At 33.2% G+C, this 21044-nt stretch overlaps 1 protein-coding gene across 2 annotated transcripts; it reads right to left on the bottom strand.

Moving 5' to 3' along the window:
- Positions 1-1644: 1644 nt before the first annotated feature.
- On the bottom strand, positions 1645-17972 carry LOC114292360 (uncharacterized). Of its 2 annotated transcripts, none has more exons than XM_082924638.1 (8): positions 17744-17972; positions 16820-17012; positions 13852-13937; positions 12473-12538; positions 7197-7376; positions 5650-5764; positions 5271-5383; positions 1645-2025 (listed from the first exon to the last, which is right to left on the bottom strand). In XM_082924638.1, exons 2-7 carry the CDS (start codon positions 16893-16895, stop codon positions 5286-5288), a joined length of 621 nt encoding a protein of 206 aa, XP_082780764.1. In that variant the 5' UTR covers positions 16896-17012; positions 17744-17972; the 3' UTR covers positions 1645-2025; positions 5271-5285. The 2 variants fall into 2 exon arrangements, with proteins under 2 accessions (XP_082780764.1, XP_082780763.1); XM_082924637.1 differs by having other exon boundaries at positions 16820-16992; positions 17744-17904.
- Positions 17973-21044: the final 3072 nt, after the last annotated feature.

Genomic DNA, 21044 nt, shown 5'->3' with positions numbered 1-21044 from the left:
ACAAAAAATGGCTTGTGGTAATAAAAAAGATAAATTATGCTTTGGCCCTTTGAGTTTCACCATTTTCTCTGTTTGGCTTTTAAAGTTTTTTTTGTTTTTGTCACTTTGACTCTTCCATTTGTAATTTTTCTCAATTTACTTTAAAAATGAAGTACCATTTAATTTTGGATGAAAAAAATGCTAGTTGGTTGTTATATTACATAATTAAAAACAAGTTTGATATAAATACTAAAAAATATAATTTTGAATCTTCAAAAATATTTCTACCTCAAAAATATGGAAGTGTCTTTGAATTTTTTCATATCTTTACCAAACGAGTTTTTAAAATTTAAATTATTATATTTATTATAATTTTTTTAATAAAAACTCAACCAAATAGAGTGATGTTTGAGTGTATGCGAATGATAGGAACGTTGAATGAAACAGAGAGAGGTAATAGAGGAGATGAAGGTTGGGCAAGAGAAGGCTCTGAAGGGTTAATAAAAGTTTTGAGAGTGAATTTGAAAAGGAAATACATGGTCATACAAAAAACAAAAAAAAAAAAAAAGTGACAAACACTTTGGTCCAAAAAACCAACCATGAGTATTCAATCAGATGAAAATTAAAACACCAAAAGTTTCTGTAGGAGAGCCATCTAAAACTTGAGAGAAGATTTCTCTTTTTTTTTTTTTTTTGGGGGGGGGGGGGGGATTTTATGTGCAGATTTTAATCGGTGAATTTATTGTTCAATAGGTCCTGTAATAATTAGTGCTATCTTTATAAATAAATAAAAAAAGTCATTAATTGTTAGTTTTTAGCAATTGTTTAAAAAATTCATCACAGGGATAACATTGCTAATTGTTAGTTTTTAGTAACAAATTTAGAAAAGTGTCGATAATTGTCAATTTTTAATGACAGATTTAGAAAAACATCACAAAAATTGTAACTAATTATCAATTTTTAGCAAAGATTCTGTTAGGACCAATTTTCAAAAATGAATTGATAAGACTTAATGTGAATTAAATCTAACTATTAGAATCTTCTAGTAATTTATCGTATTTTTTTTGGGATTTGTAGCATTGGTGTTAATTTTTGGGAGACTTAAAAATTAACAATTAGTGACTTTTAATAGTGTTTAATGAATAGTGCCATTAAACACTATTAAAAGTCACTAATTGTTAATTTTTAATGACAGTGTAAAAAATGTCACTAATTATAAATTTTGACAATAGTTTAAAAAATTCGCCATAGAAAAACATCACTAATTGTAAATTTTAACGACAATTTATAAAAATCGCGATAAAAAAAAATCATTAATTGTTAATTTTTATAGTCATGCAAATCATCGTTACAAAAAATTATTGTTAACGACGATTTTACTGGGACTTCCACGTCTGGAGAAATATTTTAACCAAAAAGCTAAAAATTCACTATAAATTTTCACATCACTCTCTCTACTTAAAGTCAAAAAATTACTAAAATAATATGTTTGCAAATGAAAGTACTTGGCAAAAATTAAATCCAACTATTAAGATCAATTAGTAATTTTTTTTTTTTTTTTTTGGTCAAGTGTATAAGTTTCACTTTCGTCAATATTATCAAAAATAATTTGAATGGTGTTGTTATCAAGCCAATTCGAAATACTTGACCAATCAAAAACAATTATACGTGAAGAGTATATTTGCCATTCCATCATATAAATACTTGCAACCAATCAAAAAATAATGAGGAGTTTTTGTTAATCCACCTTAAAACACCAAGCCATGTAAACATTGAAGTGTGGAACCCTAAAATGCATCTGCAGTTTTAACTAAATTCCTGCAAATACAAGCACTGCATATTTGTATCATCATGTCAAACACCTCCACATTCCTTGTAGTGTTTCTTCCAATGACAAGCGTGTATTGAGATGAACACAAACAGACCATAACTAGCGTTGGAACGAAATCGAATAGGAACCAGTATTTGGATCTTGAATGGCTTTGACGTTGTCGATGCTCATCCCAAACCGGCCCAAAACAGAGTTTCCCATTTCTTTCAACTCATCTGCTCCACATAAAACTTCGTAAGTTAGCTTTTTTAGATAAAGAGAAACTGTAGAATTGCAAAATGTCATGTGGAGGAGCAAAATGTTGTCTTCATCAAAGACTTGCAGTTCCCAACCCGAGCAAAAATAATAAACAGTGAAACAAAAAACCAGAAGCTGTAAAGACTTGCCCAAGCTTAACTTTTAACATTGACTATAAATGTGTGTAGAATGGAATATAACAGTACCATTCTATCATACACAAGTTTGTAAGGGTAGCATCATCAAATTATAGTGAAAACTTCATCTCCAGCTACACGGAAAAGAAAAAGAAAACACCAAAAGAAAATATTCTTGAACCTATCAATGATTCCAAATGGCTCATGAGCAAATAATTAAGATATATTTTTCCCAAGGAGAAGGCAAACATTGTGTGTGTTTTTTAACAGACATCAAAACACCAGAGTAATTAATTAGAGAAAAGTACAAAATTTGAAAATGCAATTGTGGGAAGTGCATGCAACCTTGGAGACCAAAACTTACAAGTACTTAACCGAAAAGAGTATGAGGTCTTCTATGTGCAAGATACAAGCATGCTGGAAAAACAGAAGGGTGAAATGATTTGGAGCACATTATTGACAAAGTCATTTCATCATTTTCCAGGACAATAAAAAAGGTGAGTGAGGATCAAAGCATTTTTGTTTGGTTTGTCATTCTCAAAACTGTTTTCAGAAAATAGACTTACGAATACCAGTTTTTGAAACATCAGAATTATCTGTTCGTTCCTTTTCATTCTTGCAATCATGTGAAGATGAGAAAGTGATGCAAATAATAGCCCATAAGTTTTAAGGAGAACTTCAGCAAGAGAATACGTGTTGAAAGTAAACAAGAGCATCAGTTTGAGAATTATTTTGGAGAACAGGAAGGCAGTGTTGTTTTTTTAATATTTTAGGGTAAATTACACTTACACCCCCTAACGTTTGAGAAATTACACTAACCCCCTTGTCATTGTAATTATTTAGACGGAATGACAACATTGAACTCATATACTCTGTCTTTTTTTGCTTGGCTTTGCTTTACTTTCTCTTTTTTTTTCCCTTTCCTCTACTTTTTTTTTTTTTTTTTTTGATGTAATTTCTTCCGTTTTTCTACTAGGAGTTATTACCTTTTATATAAGGAATGGGGTTTTTGAAATAAGACTATTAACTATAGGGGGTGGAAATGTAATTTTCAAAACGTCAGGGGTGGGTAATAATTGAACCAAACCTCAAGGGGTGTCAATGTAATTTACTCAATATTTTACTAGTTTGGCAAATGTTAATCATTTCTGTGTGGAAAATCATCACCTCTGCGACACTGGCCTGGCAACCTACTTCACTTGGTTTGATCCCAACTCCCCGCTTCATGGCCTATGCAGATTATGAAGCAAAAGTGATCACGCATATTTACTCACTCACTTTAGCAGCCTTCTAAAGTAGTGTTATAAAAGAGCTAGCCATGCTATTGTGGTACATGTGTCTCCAAGGTTGCACATTATGTCAACAGTATGCCACTGTCATATCATCATCTCCACAAACTAGAAACCCTCATGTCAGCCTTGTAAAGTGATACCTAGACCAATCACATATGTCCACATGCTCTCCCCCTCCGGAGTCAAGCCGCGCTTGCTGAGGTTAACATACCTCAAGCCTAAACACTCAGTGACAATTATCCAGAAGAACTTGTCCACTTGCCTAGACAAGCTAAAGGCACCCCCTCGGGTTGGCTGAGCTAACTTCCTCTCTAGTGCGCCACTTCCCCTGCACATTAAGACACACTCAATACCCCTAACTCGGTCATTCTCCCCGAGCATGTCTCTTCTATGCCTCAGTCCCTTATCTCCAATGTTTGCTCCAAAAGACACACAAATGATCTCACGGAAGTCTAAGTTGGGGTAGGGTCAAGGAAACCCCTCAACGTTGGTGACACAACCATGGGGTGCTCGATTGACCCCATACACAAGACCTCCAATGATATGTGGCTTGGCGGCTAGAGTTGAGCATCCACACCAGCATTACAAAGACAAAGATCTTCACTAGAAGACATTCTCCAAGTGTAGACAAGGACATGTTGTGCACTACATACTTGCCTATACTTGGAGCATGCTCAACTACCTCTGCAACCTCTGAGAATTTTGGAGCCACTACCAATAGTAGTCTTCTACCTCCGAATTGTAAACCTAGGGAGGGTGAGCCATTTGATCCCTTGCCAGCATGTCATACTGAGCACAGATCCCTTGCCACTTGATCTCTTGATCCCTTTATGAGCGCCTTAGTTCTTACCATCCACCTCTAGAGGTCTCACAACATTTAAGTGTCTACTATACTACCAAGAGGACTTTGCAAACGATATACTCCCATCTGTACATATTCATCTTGCCTATGCAATAATACATAACATTTTTCCTTCTTTTAAAAGAACGATGGGATTTGAAAGCTCCTATTTCATTAATATTGGAACCAAGCCAATAAGCACGAACATAGACACATGGATACGAACACAAGCACATGGCACGGGCATAACAACGTTTAAACAATGTAGGACATGACATGTGAGGGACGCACACAAAATATATAGTTTCATATATATATATATATATATATAAATATTTCATTCAAAGATAATTAAGAAAAAAATACAACGTAACACTATTTATCATAAATCTACGGAGTTTTTCTTTTATCATTGAATTGTAAGTTATTTTTGTTCATACTTGTAATGTGTTTCATGTGTGCTCAAGTGGACAAGTGTGTCCCCAAATTGGCCGAAATGTGTTCGGGTCAAATATAAAAAACAAAAAATAATGGTACATGCTTTGACGTGTGTTTGACGTGTGTCGGGAAGTGTCCAATGAATATCAACAATGTCCGACACGGATACACCACCTTCTTAGTAGCGTTCGTGCTTGTTAGACTTTTAGAAGAAAACTTTGTTTCATTTGCTTATTAACAGAGCTAAGCCCACGGAGGATAGATAGCCAACTTAAAAAGCGAAAAGGAGCTCATGTTAGTTTGGATGGTATGATTCTAATCCATTTTGACCTGCCCTTCTGTTCCATGAAGGAATTCATCTTACTTCTATTAGTTCCAGCAGTTGTTTTTCTAAAATCAGGAAGAGGAAATAGGGAGGAAAAAACAAAAGAACTAACAGACTCTATCAATCAAAGCACATGAACATGAGAAGCAAAAATGAAAAACCTACTACACAAATTATTTTTTGAACTCACCAATCATCTCTTGTTTCATCTTTCACGTTTTTCTGCAGCTAATGGCTCCAAACGTTGAATGGTTCTCCTAGCTTGGACATCTGATTGATCCAGTTCGAAGATTTTCTTCATATCTGTAGGACAATAAGGGGGGAAAAACATAAAATGAAATGGTAAAAAAGAAATACCAAGGAATAGGAATATAAGAAAATGGCTCCAATATTCTGTCACTATAGCAAGCATGTGTAGTTAGTTATTCAGTGTGTGTGTGTGTGTGAGAGAGAGAGAGAGAGAGAATGACACTGTAAATGTCAGATTTAAAGTGAAGGCAACCTGCAGGTAGCTATCATTTAAAATTTAAATATTGATAATAGTGCACAAGTATTGAACTTAAATTTACCAGCAATGGCCTCTTCAAAGTGTTGAAGTTTTTCATGAGCCTCTCCTCTTCTACGTAGAGCTTTCACATAATTAGGATTCAGTTCTAATGCTTTTGTGCATTCCTTTATTGTGTCCTCAATTTTTTCCCGAGATAAGTCACACACCCAAAAAAATTAGAAACAATCTTAGACAGAAAACCAACAAATGCCCTGACAAACAACCTGGACTGAACAAACAAAAGAAAGCAATAATAGAAGAAACAGCAATTGCAACAGATATGGATTTGAAAGAATTAAAAACAGTTTCTTTTCTCCCTTAAAAAAAAAAGAAAAAAAAATTAAAAAAAATAAAATATGGGAAACAAAGTTTCAGCCCCAGAATTTAAAGGAACAACACAAACAATTCAAAGGATAACTATTGTAAACATATAATGCCATTTTTATTGGAGAAAAAAATTATATTGTCAAAGATATCAGAAGATAAGGAAGATATCAGAATACATAGAGATCCCATGTTTGTGCTTACTATGATTTTTAGTATCTTTGATTTATTTCAATTCCTTAATTAAAGGGATTTGATTGTATCTCCCACTCTATACATATGGTGTATCATGTAAACAAGAGTATTAAAGTCGAGTGAATGAAAGATGTATCCTCGTAGGGCTTTGTGTGTGGATGTAGGCCAATTTTGACCGAACCATGTTAAAACTTTGTGTTCTTTCTTTTCTCTTTCCTGTCTCTATTTTCTCTCCATATTCAACCTTATTGCCTTAATTACAAAATTCAACTATTTTCACGCAAGGTAGGCTTTTTAGGCTAGAAAAACAGCTGTTAGCATTTAGCAACCCCGATGAGCTAGGCTAATTTTAAACATCTTAGCACAGCTCAGCGTTTTTATCTTCTTCAAGCAAACCGAATTGCTCTTCAACTTTATCAGCTTCCTCATTGAATTTTAAGAAGAATATAATCATTTGTCCATCAGAAGACACCAATACCGAGTTGATCCAAACTTCCACAATAACAAACATCAAATTTGAACTCTACAGGGTCAAAAGGGGCGTTGGACATTAAAGAAACCACCACTGACAAGCCCTCATAATTGAGTTAGAATATTGTTGATCCATTTTCTCCAATTGCTGGTGTTTCTAGGATTATTAGGTATTTTCAAGGTGGTGGAGATTGATCTCTTTCCTTTCCTTCAGGATTCAGATTGAAAAATTCAATGTCCCTGTTTACCTTTTTTTACTTATTTAAAATTAAAAGAAAGAAAGAAAGAAAGAAAGAAAGAAAGAAGAGAGAGAGAAAAGAAAAATGTTACTCTTTGTCTTTTCATCCTTCCTTTGCCTTTGACTAAAAACTATTTATTGTTTCCTTCTTAAAGAAGAAAAAGGTTATTCTGAAGTAAAAATAAAAATATGTGACTATTGCATTATGTCAGGTGTCTAACATACTCATTAGCAGTACCTAGAGGCGGTATCCTACATATCTAAAACAGAAAACTCAATTGAAAAATTGATTTTGTAAAATAATCCATAGCATAATGATTATCCATGACCAGAGAACATACTAGTTTGAAGAAACATATTGCACAGTTTGCATGGCATATTGAACGTATTTCAACAGATGAGGGCATCTCTGGTGCAACTTGTAAAGCAACTTCATACCGCACCAATGCCTCTTCATACTGCCCATCTCCAAATAGTCTATTACCATCCAATTTTGCATCATTTGCTTCAACCAACGCTTTCTGCTTCACAAACAAGAAAAGAAAAGATTCATAAGTTTAACCTTATAATGCTACACAGAACAATGCACGATAGACCAGCTGCTTCACTAACCACAATCCATTGAAAAGACATATATCAAGATCAAAAAAGGTAAGCAAACATCTCAAATATTAAAAACTCATGGTTTAATCATTATCTATGAAATAGGATCGAAAGAAGAACAATAATTCCATGATTTAAACATCTATTTATCAAGAAATATCAACAAACAAATCAGCAGTCCAATCAGATTCCCAAGCATAGACCTGTAGATATACTTATCAGCAAAAATAAACAAACAAATAAATAAAATAAAGCAGCATAGACCTGTAAATGTATACTTGTAAACAAGCATGCTTAAATGTCATCACCGTTCTTAACTGAGTTTGGAAACGTCCAGGTGGGCATTCCTACTTTACATCCAATAAAATAAAAATAAAAATAAAAAAATGCAAAAGTTAGAAAATCATTGCAATCAATATAAAAATGAGAATTTCAAATTAAAGATCTCTTGCCTCAACTTTTAAATTTATTATAGAAAGCTTCCCCTGGTGGCATAACAAGTTCTATTGCTTCGAAACAATGACCATCTTTCACAAGTGCCTTCTTGCATGCCCACGTTTTGACATGGCAATTGTCAAATCCAGACAGGCTGACTAGGGTTGTGAACAAGCAGGGAGAAGGTTTGTAGGCAGGTCAAGAAATAAATTGTTGAGCTTGGTTCAATAATTTCTTGAATGCAGCAGTAGCTTAGTTTATCCTGTAGCATGGACTTTTTTTAAAAAAAAATTTTTATAGAAGTTTGCAAAATGGTTTATCTTGAACCCAAACACTTTAACAAGTTCACGAGCATCTTTGAAAAAGGGGGAAAAAGTAGAAAAGAAAAGGAAGAAGTATTCCACATAGGGCTTTTTGGATTGAAGTCGACGGCATGGTTTCTTTGGATAAAGAAAAACAGACATAAAATTCATTCACACTTGCAAACCAATTCAATATTCAGCACAATTGTATGGCTCTCAATTGAACTGGTTCTATTGTTTCACATAAAACTCCAATTGCCAAAAACTAATCAAGTTATATTCGAGCTTTACTAAAAAATCAATCAACTTCACAGTGGAACTTAGCTCAGCTCGTTTATGTATCAATGGTCTCAAGCAACTGGACTAGATTTCTTCATCTTACAACTCTGCCTCCAAGTAAAATGAAATCTATGTTAGCTGTGAAGAAGTACAATAATGCTATAATTACCATATTTTCTTACCATATTCTGTTTATCATCTCATGCGTCACTACTACATTATAAACAAATAATTGTTTTGTTTGAGGATACTTCTGCAATAACATTATAATGACCACTTTTTCTTACCATATTTTATTTACCATGTCATGTGTCACCACTGCATTGATAACAAAGATGAGTGGTGGACCTCATTAAACCAATGAAGTATTGACACATGAGATGGTAAAAAAAATATGATGTCAATATTATTTGTTGGAGTATCCTCAAACAGAACAGTATACTAGAACGATAGCAAGTGTTTCCTGTGAAATCTGTATCTTGCAAGGAAGAAGAGTGACAAGAAATGGGGAAATGACTGCATGACTACATCGTAAATGATAGGGCAATAAGTACCAAGTGTGGCACAAGTAAGGTGGCCAAACTACCATCATAATTTGATTCCATCGGTTTAAATAAAAAAACCATTTTTTTTTTCTTTTTTTCCTCAAACATCCCTAGGTATGCACCATGCCATAGCTATCAGTTTGTATTTTCTTCAAGCGGCTAAAATATTGTATGATGCACATTCATGGCGACATGTATCTGTGCAAGTATATTTTATACATTACCATGGCATAAAACATGAGTTTGATGCATTTCAGAAGTAATTGTTCTACAAGATAGGCCTTGCTACCCCCAGTAAGGAATATACACATAGTATCTATATCTATATTGTTAGCACAAAAGGAAGCAAGAGAGCCTAATCTTGCACTACCACATTTCTTCCATTAGGATGTTGTAACAAGCAATCCTCAAATTCCAACTAGCCTCTCTAAACACCCATCCCTTCTAGAATATACAGTAAAAGCAAAAAACTTAGAACTCTCTCTTTCCAATGGACTTCATCAGTGAAATTCTAGTTTCAAATCTACTATTTATTTTTATTTTTTTTTAACAAGAACATTAACTTCTCAATTCCATTGATTTCAATAATGGGTTCCTTGTGGCATTAATATCTTCTACCACAATTGTCTGTCAATTTTTGAATTCTTATCAATGACCTTTCAAAACTTCTTGTGTTGAATATATATAGCCAATCAGAAGAAAATAAACCAAACTAAACCAAACCTTAAGTCCCATCAAATGGGGTCAGCTATATGAATCCTTCTTCTCCACTCGTCTCTATCAAAGGCCATTTGGTTAGTCAAATTAAGGAGATTTATATCTCTATTTACTAGATGAAACAGATGGTGGATATGCTTACAGTAAGCCAGACGATGGTATTTTGGTTTGAGGAAAAGAATTTGTATATCTTGGAGCTTCATAGAATTGTAGTCTCATGTAGTTTTTCCAAATTTTTATGAATGTTTTTTACTTGTTAGACCCTAGTTGCCCTCAGAGCCAAAACTCGAAAAGAATACAAATATTGTTATACAGATTATTACTAGGCTTTCATAAATCATAATGTTTCTTAAGATAATTCCAATTCAGTAATTAAGAAAAATCTTTGTCTTGATTGATCCAAAATGAATTACACTCTGATTAGACAAACCAAAGACCCTGAAAATTTCTCTGTTTTCTGTTTATTTTTTCATATATATATATATATATAGACTAGCAATTTGCTCATGGGTTACATGTATGGAACATTATACAAATACAACATGAATTTTATTGATTATGGCTTGTTAGAAAATTTTATTTTATTTTTTGATGGTTTGTTGATGAGCCTTTTAAGTTACTGAGATTGGGTTTCATCCTTGTGCCCAAGACTCTGCTTTATTTCTTCTCCACACCTCAGTCGGATTTGTTGCCTTATTACTGTATGTAGATGATATGATCATCACTGGCTCTGACTCTTCTGCTATCTTTGAGGTCAAGCAACATCTCTTCCGCACTTTTGAGATGAAGGATCTTGGTCCTTTGCGGTATTTTCTTGGTATTGAAGTTGCTTATTCTCCAAAAGGCTATTTTCTGTCTCAGGCTAAGTATGCTAATGAGGTCATTCACCGTGCTGGTCTTACGGATACTAAGGTTTCTGATACACCTACTGAGCTTAATGTGAAGCTCAACTCTACTGATGGTGTCCCACTGGATGATCCCACTTTATATCGCGAGCTTGTGGGTTGCTTAGTTTATCTGACAGTCCTGATCTTGCCTATGCTGTGCATGTGGTTAACCAGTTTGTTTCTGCTCCTCGCTCTCCACATTGGGCTGCCTTGATTCGGATTCTTCGCTATCTCCGAGGAACTATCTTTCAGGGCTTACTGTTGTCCTCTACTTCCTCTTTAGAGTTGGTGGCCTATGCTGATTCTAATTGGGCTGGTGATGGTAATGATCGCAAGTCCACCTCTACTTTTTGTATGTTTCTTGGCGATTCCTTGCTCTCTTGGAAAAGCAAGAAACAAACTGTTGTTACTCGCTCTACTGCTGAAGCTGAGTACCATACTATGGCTCATGCTACTGCTAAGCTTGTTTGGCTTCGCTATCTTCTCTCTGATTTAGATGTCCCACAGTTTTCTTCGACATGTCTCTATTGTGACAACCGCAGTGTTATTCAGATTGCCCACAATATTGTCTTCCATGAACGGACGAAACACATTGAGATTGATTGTCATTTTGTCCGACAACATCTACAGTCTGGCTCTATCTCACTTCCTTTCGTCTCCTCGGCTTTGCAATTTGCGGACTTCTTCACCAAGGCTCACACTACCGCTCGGTTTCAATTTCTTCTTAGCAAACTCTTCGTGTTTTCTGCTAAAACACTTTGAGTTTGAGTGGGGGTGTGAAAGTATATCGTGCATTGTGCGTATATATGGCATTGTATATATTAGGAATTAGGTGTAAATTAGGCATATAGGCGCATTTCCTTTTTTAATCTTTCCTTGTTCAGCCATAGCTTAGGGCTATATAAACTGATGACTAGTTTGTAACATGTACAAGTTGAATATACAAATCATTCAGAAATACTTACAGGGCACCCATTCCTTTTAAAAGTGAAGGGTTGAGATTCAAAATAATGTATCATGACACTCATGCATAGATTAAAACTAGACCATGCATTGATATTTTTGAATAAAATTTTAAATGTGTAATTTTAGTGATCATCCACTATTTGTTTTGTGCTTCTGGTTAGCCGTTGAATGACATATAGAGTTTGATTTCATAACTTCCTCAAAATAGGAATCAGAATTCCTCATATGATGTTGAGGTGCAATTTCGTGTGTTTTCATTCTTCCCTTTTCATTTTGGATTTTCAGATTTTAAATTTCTAGGGAAAAAAATCATGGAAATATTAAAAATGTTATCATTTTTCAACAAATCCTTTTTATTTCTATCAATAAATCTCTCCATAATTCTGAGACCAAACACGACATTAGGATAAACCAAAAAAGATTCATTTAGTTCAGGAAAATTAAGTACATCAATAAAAATACTTAAAGATGACAATGAAAACACATTAGATCGAGAATACGCATCCATGACAAGAACATAAAGTTCCTTTCATCCAAAATGACAAGCACATTAAAGTTCTTCCCATCCAAAACCAGACAGCCGAACTTGATTTCACATTACTTGGAGATAACAAAGCAGTCTGTCATACTCAAGAGAGACATTAAGATCTAACCAAGAGCTAGTCTATCATTTCAAAAGAGCACAATCAATTTCTTGTCCGTGCAAATTTGGGTCTTGAAACTTTCCTCTCCATCTTCTCTCTCTTTTTTCTCGACTTTTCATCCTCTTCAGGTCCCTATTGAACATTATTTCCATACTAGTGAGAACAACTTATCACACCAACTCTTACAGATGCTTTGTATTGCTTACAAAGATATAACATATATCTGGTGGAAAGAATACCTCTGAACCAAGTGACATAAATCCTTTCACAAAACCAAGGAGTTTGTATGTTGCAAACGCTGGTATCTGGAAAGCAAAAGCAGAAGAGAATCTGGTTTAGGTATTCGCTTCAACAATATTGGGTTCTTTCACCAATACAGACCTAAATAATCCTCACTATAAAAGCAACAACCTAGTCAATTTATAATGTAAATATCAAGTCAATGTAAAATCTTTCAAATATATCATGTGTAGACTCCAAAAAAAGATTAACTTACGCATTGTACAGGTCCAAGCAACATCTGTTTAAAAGGAAACACATTCAATAATAATGTTCTCCGTTACTTTATTTGGTCAAACGATCATTCCAGCAATGTAATAAATCCTAATTATTTTTTATTCTTTTCACCACACATGACAGTTTCACTGAAAGTAGTGCAACCTTTCTCTAATTTCATACTGATGCAGACTTCATCATGCACTTTTGTACCTATGACCACCTCAACTGGTAATCGCATGCTAACCAATCTCTTCTTGAGATTGTGACCTTCAAAGAGCTAGGGAATAAAACAAATTATTCAAAAAGCTTGGCAGACTTCCAAAATCAAACCTTGTGTGCTAGCCTAAACCCTTTCAAGCCAAATTCTTGAATGAATGAGAATTTTAATTATCATATGCCTTACAATGTCCCAAAATGTTTCTAGATGCAGTTATTCATCACCATCTTGCAGTTAGATGTATTCATCAAAAACCCTCTCAAAATTTCAATGGCAACAAATAAAAATGATGGAAACACAAGAAGCAAGCATAGCAAGGTCCTCACACAAGCAGTGCAATACAATACATAATATTGAATAGTAACAATAAAAACAAAAACAGTGGTACAAATAATAACAAATTCATTTAGGAATAATACTAGGAATCATGAAAAAAATATCATCAAATGCTTCATGAAGATTTTTCATCCTTTGATTAGTGTATTTTATTATATGTGTAATCTAAGGGTGGAAAATTTTTCATGATCTTCATGATTTTTTTTAATGATCCCTAGCATTACTCTTCATTTAGTGGTAAGATGAGGTAGCTCATTAGGGAATCCAAGTCCTCAAGAGCCACCATATTAAGTAGATGAAGAACATAGTTTCAAGTCAATCCATTAATTTAGTGATTTTTCTTTGAATGAATAAGCTGCAAAAACATATAAGTTGATCCTTTCCTTGTGATAGTGTGGGCATTTCCTTATTAGAATCCCAAATCTTAACTTGCATACTTATATATATATAAACGCCAGGCAACCACAAGCTGGCCTCTTTTGTTAATCAGTAACTCAAAAGCCTGACAACACTATAAAATAAGTCAGCTAATGCAGGTAGCAAACCAATTCAGGAAATGGATCTTACCACTAAATAAATGTACCAAAATTTTTCAGAGATGATAGTCGTGAGCTGCACAAAGCCAGTAATGTAGATTACATCATGCAAATATCTGCAATATAAAACCATTGGTTAGGTAAAACTCTTTTTATCACATTTATAAACAAAAAATACATGTTAATTCAATTGTAGCTACAAAGCATCTTATAAATATGAAAGACGATATGCATGTACTAGAGAATGATGTATATCTCCCTACAATGTAAACAAATCTTGTAACTCATATCAAATAGGAAACCCTAAAAAAGGGTCATAAAGTACTACAAATTTCACATTTCAAACCAAGAAGTGATATTCTTCCAAAAGGTTATGACCACAAAACTAAAAACCATTTATTTTAACAACAAAGATTATCATTTATTATCAATTCATAACTTACAAAACCACTGACTTGCAATAAGGAACTCTTTTCTGCTCTAGACTTCCAGGTGGAGTAAGATGGAACAAGTAAGATTGAAAAATATTAAACATTTTCTTTACTCTAAAACTTACTCAAAATGGACAATACCACCAAACTGCAAATATCATCCAAAACTGAAGTGTATGTGTGTTACTTCAACATAACATCAAAGGTGAAAAGCTTCTATAATCCCCAACCTCACCCAACAATTGATATTCATAAATGTTAATTTTAGGTAGAAGGAACAAGAAGTCTGCATATATGCTCTTCAGGAAGCATCGTTGAGGAAGTAAAGACATTATAATTTTTGTTAGTATTAGCAATAGCACCAAAAATAAATGCCTATACTGATTCCAAAAAATACATCTACAATATGAATGAAACTAACATAAAATTTACTGAAGTCCTCAAGTGTCAAGACATGATATATATCAGTTTTGAATGGAAGAACATGGGTTCACTCAATACTTTTACAATGATCTCAAAATCAGGCCACTAAAAATACATTTGCCAACATTAGTGACTGTCGTATGACCAAAAAGTAACACACATAATACCAGTAGACAACCAAAGTATCCTGATTGTTTCCTCAGTGACAAGTCTGGACACAGCTCTCTAATCGGATTTAACACTGAGATATCAAGAATTTAGGTATCATTAAATAACTAATGCCAACTCAAATCTTTATTGATCAGTAGAGACTGGAAAAGGTAACTACACAAAGGCACTCATACATACGGCATACATATACATGTTATAAATTTAAAGTAGTATTATGTTATTTTTTTTCATTACAAAAAAAAAAACTATTGATGTATGTGACATAAAATAAATTTATAAAAATATAAATTGTTAACGTGTCCAAGACATACGATGCCTTCCATTTTTTAAAATCTTCATGTCAGCGTGTCTGTGTTGTGTCACGTATCTGTTTTGTGCAACTTTGCCAATATTTTTCAAAATTTCATAACAATTATACATTGTGGACACACATTATTCGAGAAAAAAAAATAGCAGGTCCGTCGTGTTTGAGTTAATCGAGCTTTGAAGGTCAACAAAATTGTCATGATCAGCCTAATATTGAAGAAAAAAGTGTTACGCGCATTCCCAAATTTAAAAAAATACGAAGATCTAGATAAATACACAATGAAAAAAGAGGTCATTGAAATCTATTTGATTGAGAAGAAAGTAAGGAAGTTTACTAATGACGATAATCAACAAGTTTTAAAGTAGTTCAAACAACTAATGTCTCGCCAGTTAGCACCCCAAATGCCTCAATAACACATGCAACAAAAGATTATGTTACAAGTCCACAAATGGGACAAACACAAGAGAATCAATTTACACATCAAAAGATGTAGTACAAACCATAGGGAACAATTTGTATTTTAAGCAAACCTCAAGGGATATATTTGTAATTTATCCAATTAATATTGTACTAGTTTTGGAAGATTGTCACATAAATATCAAGTTAGGAAAAGATTAATCTCGAATACAAATCTAATGCGACAAGTGTAAGCATATCAAATTACTTCAAACAATTGAACTCAAGGATGAGGGGTTTTTTTTTTAAAAATAAATAAATAAATAGAGGGAGAGTACGATGTAGGACAAGATTTTCGGAGTTTCTATATTTTAATTTTAGTATTTTGGAATTATTATTTTATTAGAAATCTGGCAATTTGGCATGGAATAAATTATAAATATTAGATTCCCTAGTTGATGTTCATATAAATATCTACATAAGCCTTGAGGCAAAGACAACATTTATCAATAATATTACAAAAATTTCTCTTGCTAGTGTATTTGAGATTATGTCTTCCTCATGGATTTGAGTGCCCCTTTCTTCTACTAGAACAATATCCAATTCCCGTGTATATTTGATTGCGTCATTATCCTTAAAGATTTAGGTTTTCTAAAGCTTGAAGAAAAAGATATGAAAGAACAAAGATACCAAAACTAAAAATATGAATGAGCTTCTCTCTTTGTGTGTGCCTGTTCTTGCACACGCGTACGTGTGCATGCTCTGCTTCTCTCAACCTACATAACCCTACCCTCACTTATCTCTCTTGTTCATTCTTTCTCCCTTATCCTCTCTTACCTTCCTCTTCCTCTTAACCCTCATCTCTCAAAACTCTTTCTTCGTCCAACTCTTCTCCCTCCCAGGACTCTTCTCCTACATTCTTTTTTTTTTTTTTGTGGGTAGGTTCTCCTACTTAATTACTTCTCATTCCTCTTTCTTGTTTCCCTTTTCTCTATTCTCTTCCTCCATCCTCATTTGTAGAAGCCCGTGTAGGATAGATCAACATCACTTCCACAATTCAACCATCGTTTCTATTCTAAGCATTGCAACTTCTCCACTACTCAAATTCTTAGATTTGCACTCATTGCACTTTTCAAAAACTTCATTTTACAAATAAGCAAAAGGGTTTTGGTTCAAATACAAAAATGGAACCAAAATATCAACAAACCAGAGAAGATTAAATATGAAACCTGGAAGAAACAAAAGCAGAAATAACATTAGGGAAACATTCCCGCAAACTCCATCAGTAGTCAAATCAAACCCACCATCTTCAAGCTCCCCACTTTCAGAATATGTAGGTTTTGCCATCGTGGCAAGTTGTTGATAGGGGATAACGTAGGTGAAAAAAGTCAACAAGAAGCCAACCCAATGCTTCCACTTGAAAGTAGAATGGAAGATCCCCGCCCTCACCACAAGATAAAAAACCTAGATAAGCACAACTTTTGATTGAGAACAAAGTGCATTGATTTTAAAATAGACTATATTGACAACAGGCACAATTAACCAGTAAATCAATTTCATGGAATAAAAAATCTAACTAAAAACAGTCACAAAACAAAATCAAGATTCAAAAAACAAGGCCGAGTGACAAACATCAAAGTTCAAGGAAACCAAAAAGTAACAAGTCAAGAAGTGAGACACTATTCATGTACATAGCACTATCATAACTTAAAAATTCAGTCTTGATGACTTGAAGTTGTAACTATTTTTTCTTTAGTAGTCCATCCCATGGTTGTAATTCAGTATCTTTTCACTTGCAGAAAAAGAAAAGGAAAAACAAAGTTGGAGGTTTGTTTGATTGCTGAAAAAAGGCAGGACAAAGGAAAAGTACTTAAAAAAATTAAATCTTCATATGGGTTGAATAGAGTTCTTCGATTTTACTTCTCAAATACTATCATATTAATCCCTGATTTCAGTTTTAATCTAGTTAAAAAAGCACAGAGCTCCGTTTGGTAGCTGAGAAAGTGTAAAGGGAAAAACAAATTGAAAATTGATTGTTAATGTGCTGGGGATGAAATTTTGACTACAGCAACAATCCAATCATGATAGACCCATAATATTTCTAGTAATTGAAAAGCAACAAGAAATTGATGATAAAGAGGAGTTAATTGAAGAGTGAAATATGGAGAAATGATAAGAAGGTGAGAGAATCTAACATTGGAAAAGATGATGAAGCCAAGGAGGTTCTTCAGGCGACGACTGTTCTCTTCCTTTCACTTCTTCGCCCCTTGATTCGCCATCTCTGATCTCCCCCCCTCTCTCTCTCTCTATCTCTCTCTATATATATATACGTATAGTAGTACAAAGCTACTCGAACAGAATCTCAGAAAGAACGACGCAGAAGGAGAAATTGGGGGAAAGAGAGAAAGGGAAAAGACTTCGATCGTCAGTGTCCGTTTGGCTGCGAGGTCATATAATCCCTAATCATGAAGAAGGTATTCCTATAACGGTTTTTAATGATATCCAATTGGTATATAAGAGCATTCTTTTTTTTAATTAAATTTGAATAAAAATTCTATTCAATATTAAGTACTCTAACGGAAGATTTTAACTTTTATCAAAATATCAGTTGACCGGTATATTTTTTTCATAAATTTTTGCTTAAAGGTGGTCATTTGGAGATATCCGGGGGACATCCAATAGTAAAAATCCAACGCCTATGAACAATGATTTGATGAAAGATCCTAGGTGTCCTCAATTTAGTGAAAGATTTTTGATATTCTCGATTTGATACTCATTTGATAAAATCATTAGAGTAGAAAAAATATTATTTTTTTATCAAATTCAAATTTGATAACAGAATTGATGAACCATTAGAGATGGTCCAACTAGTGTAATTTAAGGGGCTCTATGAATATACATTTTAACACCTATTATTAGAACCTACCACATTAACAAGTTGTTAGGAGTATGAATTTTGTGATATGTATGTTAGTTTTATTTTTTTTTAAGGGCTCAACTGTTTTTGTTGTTTGAAATCAAACTAAAGCATGGTTGTTGGGTTTTTGTGGATTTATCTCGAAGTTTATATTGATATTTCGAACTGTTCAATGTATGGGGTTCATCGAGTATTCCATCACTAAAAAAAATTATATTGATCAGATATCGATAGTCACTTAATCAAATTAAATTTGTGTCAATATTAAGTATGATTTTAAAAATAAATTATTTGCACAAATGTGATCTGATCAAGTGGCTATTGATATCTGATCATCATGATTTTTTTTACAAGAATCAAGAACTCGATAAACTCTACACATCAAACAGTTTAGATCATCGAGACGTACCCAAAATAGGCCGTCCAGTTGAAAAACCAACTGGAGAGAGTCCAATCTTTTTTTTAAGTATTTGTTTAAAAGTATTATCTTTTATTTTGAGATGTTTTTTCAAACTAATAATATATTGTATTATATTTTTACAGTGGTGTAATTCATTTAATTTATTGTAATATGATATATTAATTTAAAATATATATATATATATATATACATATATGATGCCTAGTACAATTATTTAGAGCAATTCAATTGTTGTCATCAAAATGATAATATGGAAGTTAATTTTTGATATGTTGTAATGTTAAAAAATTTATAATTTTACTCTACTCGGTTATTTTATCAGTAAAATTAGGAATATATAAACCAAATATATAATCAAAATTAGGAATTTATAATTTTACAAGATTGGTTGATATGTGTTCCTAAACTAATATTGTTCTATTTTCTTCACAAAAAAAGTCAAATATAAAATGTCATTTGTGAGGGCCATTATTAGAAAAATAAGGAGATGAGCTCTTGCCAAATTTTGGAAGTGGTAGAAGGGTAAATTACAACAATAGTTCTTTACTTTTGTCAAATTTGTTTCTAATTATTGGAGAGAGAGAGAGAGAGCAAAAAATAAGTTCTAAAAACTCAATCAAATTTTAATATAATTTAATTTATGCAACATGGCCACCAAAGTGACATTTTTCTATTCAAAATTGGATGATATTTTTTTTTGGGAGTAAATTGTGAAAAATATAAATATTAAGGGTCAAAGTAAAAAATTATAAAACTTAAGGGGACAAAGTGTAATTTATCTATTTTTATGTCACAATGTGGCGCCACTTGATTGCCAATGTAGTATTTTTAGTCCAAAATTGAAAGAAAGTTTGTTTTAGGAATAAATTCAGTAAGATTTCAAACATTAAGGATCAAAGTATATATATATATATTGTAACAAAGAAAAAAAGAAATGAAATGAAATGAAAAACAGTAAAACTTAAAAGGGACAAAGCACAACTTACCCTAACAATGTTCGTTTTACCAATGAATTACAAAGTTAACTGTTAGTTTGCCTATACATTTTTATGAGTTCAGATCCTTTGTAGTTAGTGCATTTTAAAGTGCTTCCAAGACAATGCCACTTTGCTTTGTTTTTTCTTTTTTTCTTTTTTTTTTTTTGGTGAAGAGGCTAAGAAGAGATTGTTGGAGAAAAATGGTTGAATGAGAAATTGCCTCATAAATGTGTATATAACTCACACATTTAAAGCTTATCAGTTTTACAAAATTGATTAGGCAGTTTTGCTAGCATTAGTTGCCAGCCTTGATGGCTAGAGGCTCCTCTCCTCTCTCCCCATGGTGTAGAAAAGGAGGCCCAATTCATTGAAAAAAAAAATAGATAGAATTTTTTCTTGGCATCCATACCCTGTTAGTCTACTTCTCCTATAATTTTCTTCCTGAGAGAGAGTGCTGCCATTGTCAGTTCGCTAAGTTAATCAGAAGGTGTTTCTGTTGTAGCTGGTAAAAACCGTCGTATCCTAGGAAGTAAACGCCGGCGTACCTCCAGCACCCAATGGTGAGGTGGCGAATCTATTTTAAAGAGACTGTGGTATCACACAGGCATCGGTTTGCTTCCTTTAACCATTTTATATTTTATCTGTATTTTATTCAGCATGTTATATTTTCTGGGATTGGAGGTTTGTTTTGTTCATCCCAATAAAGATTTGGCTTTCTTGGCTTTCTCAAACCTCTCTACTCTTGACCTCGCACACAATGATCTAAAATTTTACCTTTTAGGTTCAATAATTAACCGATCTTCAATATCTTGACAGCTCAAATTGTAAAATTAAAGAAAATTCAAAGCCCATTTTAGTAAAAAAAAAAATAAGGTATGAAAACTCAACCAAATTTAAATATGATTTACTTTATGCAACATGGCCACCAAAGTGGCATTTTTCTATTCAAAATCGGATGATATTTTGTTTTGGGAGTAAATTGCGAAAATTATAAATATTAAGGGTCAAAGTAAAAAATTATAAAACTTAAGGGGGACAAAGTGTAATTTATTTATTTTTATGTCACAACGTAGAGCCACTTAACTACCAACGTGGTATTTTTAATCCAAAATTGAAAGAAAGTTTGTTTTAAGAATAAATTCAGTAAGATTTCAAACACTAAGGATCAAAGTAAATATATA

This window comes from Camellia sinensis, chromosome 4 (genome assembly GCF_055761805.1).
Source record: "Camellia sinensis isolate YWXY chromosome 4, ASM5576180v1, whole genome shotgun sequence".
Classification (NCBI taxonomy): domain Eukaryota; kingdom Viridiplantae; phylum Streptophyta; class Magnoliopsida; order Ericales; family Theaceae; genus Camellia; species Camellia sinensis.
The sequence above is the reverse complement of the archived record's forward strand: the minus strand, read 5'-3'. Positions and strand labels throughout refer to the sequence as shown.

Bases quoted from the DNA above. Each gene is read 5' to 3' on its own strand.
- LOC114292360 (XM_082924637.1), bottom strand. The intron at 12,539-13,851 runs GTAAGATCCATT...TTTGCTTTCCAG, and splicing joins TTTGGTACATTTATTTAGTG to ATACCAGCGTTTGCAACATA. The intron at 5,765-7,196 runs GTATGTTCTCTG...GAAAAAATTGAG, and splicing joins CAATATGTTTCTTCAAACTA to GACACAATAAAGGAATGCAC.